The sequence below is a fragment of the Cyclopterus lumpus genome, chromosome 14, assembly GCF_009769545.1.
Source record: "Cyclopterus lumpus isolate fCycLum1 chromosome 14, fCycLum1.pri, whole genome shotgun sequence".
Classification (NCBI taxonomy): Eukaryota; Metazoa; Chordata; class Actinopteri; order Perciformes; family Cyclopteridae; genus Cyclopterus; species Cyclopterus lumpus.
The window spans coordinates 5,478,728-5,489,436 of record NC_046979.1 but is presented as its reverse complement, the minus strand read 5'-3'; the positions used below and the strand labels follow the sequence as shown (position 1 = coordinate 5,489,436).

Below are 10,709 nucleotides of genomic sequence, written 5' to 3'. Positions count from 1 at the left end.
TTGCAGATCCCTCAACCTCCTGACTCGCATGAATAGAACCGAGCCATCGTTAATTGTTACCAGGAACACCTGCGAAAAAGAGTCCAGCCAACCTCCACTCTTGATTTATTGTTTCTCTAACGGAGGGAAACAAAACCAGCTCTAGTGGGAGGTTTCAATCTCTATTATCTGATCATCAAAAACAGCAGCAGCAGGAAATGGAGATGCCGTGGTCAACTTTATTTTTCACTTTGCACAACTTGGCTGAGACGTATCTTTTGGATTCAGCCTTGAAAAGGAAAGGGGAAGCCAGAGAGAGTGTAATCAGCTGAGATATGTAGAAACACATGTGCAGGTGAGAGGAAATAAAGTTAGAACATGTACCAATGATAGACTCAGAAACTGGTGTCACTGCATTTAAACATTTTAAAAGAGTTTTGCAATGAAAAGAAGTCCCAAAGCCCAAGAGTGTAAACACAAAGCGCTCCAGAGATAATGGCCATTTTCATAAATAATAAATGAGCCTTTTATGAAACTTTGTAAATTAAATTTAAGACGTGGATTTGTTTTTTTTTTCCTAGGGATCTGAATTTAATTATCTTAAGAACGGCAGATCCTCTGTGATTAGACCTTGTTTCTTTATTTCCCAGTAGTGTACCTCATCTGTGCTTTTGGGGGTCAAGATTAAATGTCCGAAAGTCCCTAAATGCACCACAGAGGATCAGTTAATATTGTATGTTATTATAATACAGGTTATGTTTTGCGGTACAAAGCACAGAATTTTTTTGTTTTTTTCATTCCAGTGACAGTTTTGCTGATTTCAAAAGGATTTTATTTGGCTTATTGTAACGTTTCTTTTTGGAGGCACAAGCGTTTATGTAAATGTTTGTTTTCTTTCAGGTTGGGAAAAAGTGTATGTGTAATATATATATATATATATATATATATATATATATATACACACACATACACACATACACACACACACACTTTGAAACCAGCAAAACAGATTACAAAAAAGGTTTTCTTAGCGCCACAGATTCGGTTCTGTAGCCCGTTATGCATTAACGTTAAGGTTGGTGATGATTTGCAATACATTTAAGCTTTTTCCAAACAGCATATTGCCATTGTTTTTCAATCAAATGCATAAAAACCTCCTATTATACACAAAGGCAAAAGAAAAAGTGTGGATCAATCACTATAAAACCCTTCAGAGCTTTGAAACATTAATTTAACAAGCTTTTAATTTCACAGAACATATTTGTACTCGACACCGGTCTGTCTTGAACAGCCCTCAATATAAAATATTGTGCATCAAAATATCAACACACGAAACGTCAACACATCAAAGCAGCAACATCGAGGAAACCGATATCGTGTCAATTTATTTCCCCACGTCTTCCTTAAAAATAAGGCAATAAATTAAGAGTGTTACAGCTGTAAATATTGTGCTGAGGACATTGAGATGACAGTTTGAGCCACGTTACAACATTTGCCCACAAGGTTTTGGTGAAATATGCAGTTCCTCACCACAGCGGAAGAGAAATGTGATCATCTTCCTGAAGAAGCGTTTCTTAAAACCATTCAGAGCTTCGGAGGATCATGTCACTGCCACAAGAGGACTGCAAGAAAACAAATTGACGGCCACAATTCCACATGTGTACTTTTGCATTTGAAATGACAAAATGGATCATTTAGAGAGTTTAAATGTCCCTTTTTATAGTTGTCTTTCAGTGAGCTCAGGCCATGCAATTGAATTAGAGACGTTGGCGTTTTTAGTCGCCTTCAAATCAGAATCGGAGCCGATGCTGCAAACGTACCAGAAACGTGTGGTCCGTGCCGTCACTACGGATGTATTATAAGAACTGGAGTCATTTGAAGGAAAGTCGCTCACTCGGCGCATAAGCCCAAAAAAAAAAGAAAAAAAAAAAAAAATTGCTTTTAGGATTGCCCAGGAATTTTGTTAAATAAAGTGCAGTACCACATATGACCACCATCGGCGTGGCAGCGCCCTATCCAGCTCTCCTAATCCATCCATAATGTCTTTGTAAACACTGAAGACTGCGGGGGTATTAAGGCCTTTTTATAAGGCTCATTGGTATCAATTAATTCACGAGTTATACCAGATTTGCAAAAGAATAATTCATTTTAAGTAAGTATGATGGGGCACATAAAGTGTTTAGATTTCTTTTCTTTTCCTTTTTTTTATAGCCGACTTGTCTTCATCGAAGATGACGATGAGAGGAAACAAAAAATGAACCGCTGTAAACAAACCATTCGCCCTCCTGACGCACTTCTTGCTAAAAACAATCAAGTTCTCTCTGCCAGTCCAACTTCAGATTGATGAACACCACCGCTTTAGAGAGACGTTTACTTCCACGGTCCCGTTCAAGAAGCTACAGAAGAAAAAACAAAAAAGGGACAAAACTGAGGGGAAAGGAAGTGGGGGGGGGGGTTTGTTTGTTTTTTTAAATCCCTCTCCCACCCAGCAACAGCCACAGCAGCAGTAGATCCTCTTCCATAAAGTCTTGCAGCCGTCCGTTCTTTATGGCACAAAATAAATAAACCTATCTAACAAGTGTTTAACAGAAACCGCTTGATTTTTACTTTTACTTTTCCTGCGATTTGGATTCCAGCTCCAGAGACATCCAGCCAGCATATCCACGTTTTTACTCCGTCCGAGGGAAGGCGACCCCCTTCCGTATCCCTTCCTGTTGCTCGGCACTAGTTGTTATGGCAACAGGAGTAGAAATATGAGTCTTTCTTCTGGCCCAAGTCCACTCCCGTTTCCTCTGCTGAAAAACCAGGAAGAGACTTTATGTTCAAAAGCTTGTATTCATAGCAGCTTTGAAGGAAAACTTGCCCCCATGGATACGCGTTATTTCCCACTTGGGTTTGGATTAAATAACCCAAGATTTAACCGTGATCTTTAGGAGGTGCTGGTGGGCAGATTATCTTTCCTTTTGCTGTCAACCGGCTATAGTTCTATCCAACATAGTATTTAGGTGTATTGTGTGTGTATAGTACATTTACAACAGTGTAGAAATGTACTCTATTAAAAAGTAAAAGTCCCGCATTCAAGATGTTAGGGAAAAGTAATGGCATTGAAATACAGTACTCATGATGAAAACTGGGCTATTTCAGAATAATGTATATTAATGTCATTGATGTGTAGTTAGTTCCATCCCAGACGAGTAAAAAAATGGTAAAACTTATTTTCTGTAATCAATGTAGCATTAAAAGCATGGTGTCCAGCTAGCTAATGGACAATTTGACAATTCCACCATGCTTATTTTATTTCTATGGTCCCGCTATAGATCCATATGATGTAGGTGTTGATTTATAATGGAAGAGATTAGTGAGCGGAAGGTCTGGTTTATAAAAGAGGTCGGTACATTTCATAAACCCCCCCCCCCCTTAAGATTTGCATAAGCAAACGTTTAGTTTCGAACACACTCACCCGTCATATACTGGAAGGCAGTAGTGTTGTAATCCTCAGCAACTTTCTGGAACAACTCATCTGTCAGATGGGCAGATGAAAGAATAAAGCTTGTTAGTTTCCACCGGGGTCCCGATAAGAACCGGTCCAACCCCGTGCAACATTTAGTTTCAAACAAGCAGTACGTTAGATAAGAGCGGCTCCAAAGTCCCTTCGGACACTTTCACCACTACATTATCTATTCCAGAATACGCGCAGCGGCTCTAAAAAGGCAACACACAAGCCGTCGCTCTCGTTCTCAAGTGGAGAACGAGAGCGCGTGTGCTCGTGTCTCTTTTCTGATCTGGGAAGCTTGAAATGCACTCGTGGGAGTAATGACAAGACGTGAAGCGTTGTCGAGCTTAAGTGAACCAAAAATGAGTGTCGAGCTCTAAGCGGGCATCTCTGTACAAAAGACGATTATCCGTGAGAAATCTTTTTTTTTTTACGACGGCTCTCCGTAGTGCTTCCGTCATCGGAGTCAAATCCTGGTAACGTGAGTCTGAGGAGTTCCCACTGAGGGTAGTCTGCAGTTTAGAAAAGCACTTCATTCTCACAGCCGAAGTCTCAATTTGACTCATGTCTTACATATGTATGCGCTGCGCTTCCCTTCCCCCCCCCCCCAATCATTCAAGAGTCAGAAATATTTCCAAATCACAAACAATTCACTATTACCCATTTTGATATTATTTGAATGTTTGTAATCAAAGAAATTCTGTCATCTATTGCTCAATTAAAGCTCATTTGAATTAGCTTGATTAACCAACAGCAGAAGGTTGACGCCCATCTCTTGAAAGAATGGCTTTTTGTCAATCACACATACTGTAGCTGTCCCCCCCTTAATGGGTTTTACTAAGCTGCCTTATTTTGCAGTTGACTCGCATGGTTAAAATCTTCTAAAATCTGAAAGAATACAGTGCGTTTTCTTTCATAATAGTAAATCAAAACGTTCTAAATTTGAAATTGGGAGTACCTCAGAGCTCTGTTTGCGGGCCTCTGCTCTTTTCTCTTTATAGTCCACGCTATTCCCGAAAATGTTTTTCTTACTTCTTGTGATTTTAACGTAAAAAAGTGACACAGGAGCTTTGATGGACGTTAAATTAGCATTTACGAATTCAAAAAAGGTGGTGAATTCAAAAAAGGTGGTGAATTCAAACGAGGTAAACCTGCTTAAAAAAGGAAACTTTCTAGTTAAAATGTTCCAAACTGACTTTTCATGTCGTTTACATTTTTTAAGTTTACTGCATATTGGGAGCTGGCCTTCAGCAGTGTCTCATCTGCTATGATAGGATGGGTGTTTATGAGTTTGTGTGCTTGAAAAGTTACCAGCATTTGTCAACGTTAAGGGTTCTGAGGGTCACTCACTTCCTCAATTGACAGGCTGGGAATAAACACAGCTGTGATCACAGCCAACCGCCCGTGGTAAATACGTTCTGCAAAGAGACTGAAGGTTTGACTCACCCACGTTATTTCCTGTTTTACTGGAGGTCTCAAAATGCAGCGCACCAATCTCTGTAAAACAAACAAACACACACACACACTGATAGAGGTCAACCCTTTCTTAATATCCTTTAACTATGTTCAGGAGGTGTACAAGTGCTTTTTATTCCCCGGTTTGGGCAGTAACCTAAAGGTTCAAAGATTAACTCTTAACACGGCTAGAATTGAAAGCCTTAAACTGCAGGGTTCACCAAGTTCAGATCTTTTAGCTTTTAGCCGCTTCACAGTTGCACCGGCCTAAGTGTGAAAGCAAGATGGAAAACCACAAGGGACGATTTGGCCGAGAATTAGGCCCCAGAATTCAGTACTTCCCAGAATTATATCATTATTTGTCATACTAATTATTAATTATTAATGTAATAAAAGCAAGATAAGTGGCAGAAAATGCATTGATGGATTAACATCATTTCAATTAATTAAAAATGTTGGTTATCATGAGACAATGAGCTTCATCGCTAAAACATTCAACATTTTAATTTACAAATGCTCATAATGCCCTTTTGAGGATACAAAATGCAATGTTTGGTAAGACTTTTCAAGACCCGCAGACCCCGTTAAGGTTTTATTTATTTATTTATTTATTTATATATATATATATATATATTAAATCAAAAAGGTAAAAAAAAAAGAAAAGCTAAATATCACCAAAATGATTTCTTGCATCGTATATAAAGAAACTATCAGTGCACACATACAAATATGAAGCCAAAATAACCACATCAATCTGTTGCTTTCTGCTGGTCAGACATCTTAATGAAGAGTCTATGGCATCATCAATCACACACACACAGTACTGTACAGACAAGAGCACCAGTATAGTGACCAGTAAGGTTTATAACTGGGATTCACCGTCAGCAAAGTCCTGAGCGTCGTGGTGGTCGATTTGCCGCTGGCTTCGATCTCCCTCAATCACGTCGCTCTTTGTGCCGCACAAGTAGATCTTACAGTGCTGGAGTAAACAAAAGAGACAAGAGAAACACGACAGAAGGTTACCGAGTTACACACACACACACATTTGCTCTATATTGTGCACATAGTTAGAGACCTGGGTGTCAAACCTAAATACTATTAAAATGTGTCCTATGGGATCAAATGTCTGATCAGATTCATAATCATGTTTCCTGGTTTTATATTAAAACATGTTTGTGAAATGTTAGCCTTCCAAAGTTCCAGCGAAGCTACGTGTATCTTTTTAAATGACCTTTAACATGTTGGTATCCGTGTTAAACTTTGGTCTCCAAATCGATAACAAAGCAAGCGCACACCGCTCCCGTATTGTTCAGCGGAGCTTCGTGAACTGGGAAGCTTTATGATGACGACGGAGGGTAAAACAGAAAACCCATCAGCTCTTTTACATTAAACTTTAGACTAGAAAAAGCGGCCTTACTTCCTCGCAGTTCTGCAGCTCCTTCACCCAGAACCGAGCTCGCTGGAAGCTGCTGCTGTCAGTCATGTCTAAAAATCGAAAAATAAGATATGCATGTAAACACAACGTTGCATGAAGCGCACAAGGATAGCAAAGCCAAAACTTTAAATCCCAGACTAACCGACCAGCTATTGATTTCTCTCAATAAAGAGTCGTATTAAAAGGAAAACGAAGGAAACACTGAAATAAAGGTTGAACACTAAAACAACAGAAACAGGGAAGGTAAACAGTGATATGTTTACATATAACAGAAGGTCCGTAACATTGAAGCCCTTGACAAACAAGATCACACAATGCTGATCAAGTCTATCGCCACCCGTGAAAGCTCTCAGTATTTTGCAGTACACAGTTCTGCAAGAACTGTCACAACATTTTAATGTTTTGTTCTACGATATAAAATACGTCATTAAATACCGTACTTGTTTAATTTTGAAAATTGTACGTGCCGGCGCGGCGCCGTTCGTTTATAGCCCAACGTTAGCTTTTTACCTGAAATCATAACAGCGGTGTTCCTTTTGCGAAGATTATCGTGCGGAACAAAAACGTGTAAGTAACATAAACTTATTTTCTGTAATAATCCAAAATGCGATGGGAAAAATCCCATTTGAGGGAGCCAGCGCGATGCAAACTTCCGGTTGACCTACAAAAAGGTCACCCCTGCAACCATCTGCAAGGATGTTACATAATAAGATACTGCGTTTCTTAAACCTTTTCAAATAAATTATTCTTTTTATGAATTGGAACTCCAAGCCAAAGCCAAAACAAATGCACCTGCGATGAGCATCAGCGGCTCTGTTCCCCATTTGAACGTAGCCGTGGGCATTCAGTTCTGTTTGTTAATTTAGAAATGCGTACAGCTGTTGCCCAAATACTAAAAGACCTCCCATCCAGCCACCGCAGGTTGTGGAGTTACGAAAACCTAAATGCTCTCTTTAGGTTTATGATGAGGGTCAGTGTAGATTTACCGTAGCAGACTAGGGCAGCCCGGGCTCCTCTGTAGTAGATTCTGCTCATGGCTTCGTAGCGCTCCGATCCAGCCGTGTCCTGGGTGAGACGGACGGGGAAAGAAACTCATTTAAATCCATCTTCCTGTTGAACTTGCATGTGATGTCTCTGCCTCAGATCTGATAATAATTGATTACAGTCTGCATTCCTACAACCCCCCCATGCAGGCTTTAAATGCCTTGTAATCCCCAGTGTGACGAGCGCCAAGTTAATTTCCTCCTAAATACCAAATGCTATAAAAGTTGTGGAATCACCTCGAAAGAAGTCATTTATTTTGGTAATAATTAACAATTTATTTATATATATATATATATATATATATATATATATATATATATATATATATATATATAAATAAATAAAACCTTAAGGTTTTATATATATATATATATATCCGTGAGAATTTTATATTATTTTTTGATACCATTCATAGCCTATTGGAAACTTAGAAAAACAAATAAAAAGACCATGGATTAAAAATACAAAAACTGTCTGGGGGTGAGTTGCATTGTGGGCAATGTAGGCGGCAGGTTTTTTTGTATGAAATAAAAGACCATGCATCTGGTTCTGCTGCACCAATGCTGATCCTTTTTTTTTGTTTTGTTTTGTTTTAATTGTCCACCTTGGAGTCCGACAATGTCATAAGAGTACAACACTAAAATTCATATCAGGTGGCCTCTGACTCACCCATATTCCCAGGGTGATCACTTTCTCTCCCACCTGGATTGGTTTGGCAACAAAAGCAGCACCGATAGTCTGTCAGGAAGAGAAAATAAGCATTGTGAATGGAAACGTCGGGAGTCCTCATGGACTGTGGGAGCTTTGAGTCTGAATATGGTGCCGTGTCATACGCCAACATGGAGCTTTTGCTAATAATCCCGCAATTAAGTTGGTTTTTTTTACATTTTCTTTGCAGATGCAGAGGTTTCAATATTGCCACGGTGGAACCGACTGAATTGATTATATCTTTTATATCCTCATGCGTTGGTCACACCAAACTGTGACTTCTGTGTACCGTTACACCCCGAGTCTAAATACGTCCCAAAGCCACTGTATTGCGTAATGCAACCGTCGAGTTATAAACACGGGACACGAGAGAGGCATATCTGAACAGCTCCAGCATTTAATGTGCACGGTTCTTAGAGAAATGCTTGTCTAATGAAGCATCTGAACATGACCACATCGGTTTCTGGGAGTGCTTCCTTGCTTTGAGCTGATCACAGATTTGAGCCTGATTACCACAACCTCCCTGGGGGCTAAATATTTTTTTTATTAAAAGAATAACGTCTCTCATCGTCGGCATGGACATTTTAAACAGAGCAGCCGACACTCACATTCTGGTAGGGGCCGACCAAGAAGCGATGATGAACGTATCTCTCCACCAGGCTGGTCTTCCCCACGCTCTCCTTTCCCAGCATCACCACTTTGGCGTCCACACGCATTGCACTCATGGTAACTGGAGTGAGGAGGGAAAGCCCAGGATGAGACCGCAGCAGAGCAAACAGGAGGGAGGGAGGGAGGTTAATGTGCGAGGCTGCTCAGTGGGCTGTGTGATGAAAAGACAGGACGGACAACAAATGGGTGATGATTTGCAGGCATTAGAAAAAAAACCTTTGTGAGGTTTGTTTATATATATTTCTAAAACTCCATAATAACCACATTCTAAACTTCTGCCAAATATTGTATACTTCTTCCAATAATCATCTGTTACGTCTGCAGATATGTGATGCATTTCTTTTAACTCACCTTCATAATGTTCTTACGTATGAGATTTAGAACATGAAAGTGAAACCGAACTAATTGCCAAAACTATATTGTGAATGTCAAATTCCAACTTTCAAAGTACAAAAGTATTACCAGCTACATGTACTTCAAGTATCAAAGTTAATGTACTTGTTGGACAAGATTGTCCCATTTAAAGAGTTATATTATTATTATATACATCATATTATTGGAATATTACTTGCATTTTTGTGTTTCAGCTAGAGGCACATTTAACCACTTCATGTACTGTGGGGTAATATTATATATTATAAACTGCTCGTGTTTTGTTTGTAAAATAATAAACTGTAAGAAGTACAATACATACCTCTTAAATGTAGTGAAGTAGAAGTATAGGGTACAAAGCAGCAGATAAGATTATTCAAATTCAGTAAAAGTACCTTAAGTACAGTACTTTTTCCACCACTGGATATTGTGCTTTCTACTTGTCACATGACAAAGTAGATAAATACACCTCAATAATTACGAATTAAATAATGTAATCAAAACTAGCTTTCCCTAGAATAACGTCACGCTAACTGAAAGCAACAATAAAATGTTAAAGGTCTTTTGTGCCACCTTAAGGTTAAAACAGCGGACATGATTCAATCACTGTTCACTTGAGGTTACATTTCAAAGCTAATACTTACTTTCACTTCGGCAAATGCGGGACTATCCTCTGGTATTCACGCTAACTAACGTTAGTACTTTGTGTACTTCTTCCACCACTGTCCTCCTCATGGGGACAAACACGACACGGCAGCCGAACAACAACCAGCCAGCCGGAGCTCACGTACAAACACTCACCTGGTGGCTCGCTTGAGTCAACAAATATCCCTCGACATGCCGAGCACGAGCCGAGCCGAGTGTATCCGATCCGACCCGAGGCGGTCAGACCCGTTTGACCGACAAACCGCTTGTCATCTCTCCGGCTGCTGCCGTTTGGGTTCTGAAAGCGGCAGTTAGCTAACCCGGTTTCGGTTGCGCAACGGGGAGGTGAAGTGACGAGCCGCCCGGTCGGGGGGGGGGGGGGGGGCGGGGGGGCGGGGGAATGAACGGTAGAGAAAGAGAAGGGAGCCGGTTAACGGAAGTTCGGTTTTTCTCGTAATAATTCCGGGTGACTGACGGTGGATCAGCTGGCCGGGAGACAGAGATGTGTCTGGGAGGGTGTTCGAGCTTTTTGTTTGGGTGGGAACCAAAGAGGCGACGGCGGTTTCCAGGAGACGGAAGTCCCCGAATTGCGTGAGCCAATCACCGGATGTGTTGATCCTAAAAATAATATATATATTTATATATTCTGATTCTTTATTCAACAATTGCACGTCAATATATAAATTGTCAATAAGAAACAGAAAAATACATTTAAACGTACATGTTTTAAAAAACATGTTGATCATCATATATATACATATATACTGTGTGTGTATATATATATATAAAAATGGACTAAAACAAATAATAACGTAACTTAAATAAATAATATAATAAGAAACGGAAAAATATGTTTAAACGTACATGTCTTAAACAACATATTGATCATTATATATTATATATATATAT

At 39.7% G+C, this 10,709-nt stretch overlaps 1 protein-coding gene across 4 annotated transcripts; it reads right to left on the bottom strand.

The window, feature by feature from the left end:
- Positions 1-1,205: 1,205 nt before the first annotated feature.
- Positions 1,206-10,342, bottom strand: rab24 (RAB24, member RAS oncogene family). 4 transcript variants are annotated; one of them, XM_034550999.1, is made up of 9 exons: positions 9,957-10,342; positions 8,723-8,844; positions 8,076-8,144; positions 7,349-7,427; positions 6,345-6,412; positions 5,807-5,906; positions 4,919-4,969; positions 3,440-3,499; positions 1,206-2,774 (listed from the first exon to the last, which is right to left on the bottom strand). In XM_034550999.1, the coding sequence occupies exons 2-9, from the start codon at positions 8,837-8,839 to the stop codon at positions 2,704-2,706; spliced, it is 615 nt and encodes a 204-aa protein (XP_034406890.1). In that variant the 5' UTR covers positions 8,840-8,844; positions 9,957-10,342; the 3' UTR covers positions 1,206-2,703. The 4 variants fall into 4 exon arrangements, with proteins under 4 accessions (XP_034406890.1, XP_034406892.1, XP_034406889.1 ...); XM_034551001.1 differs by having other exon boundaries at positions 9,800-10,170; XM_034550998.1 differs by having other exon boundaries at positions 8,723-8,934; positions 9,957-10,170.
- Positions 10,343-10,709: the final 367 nt, after the last annotated feature.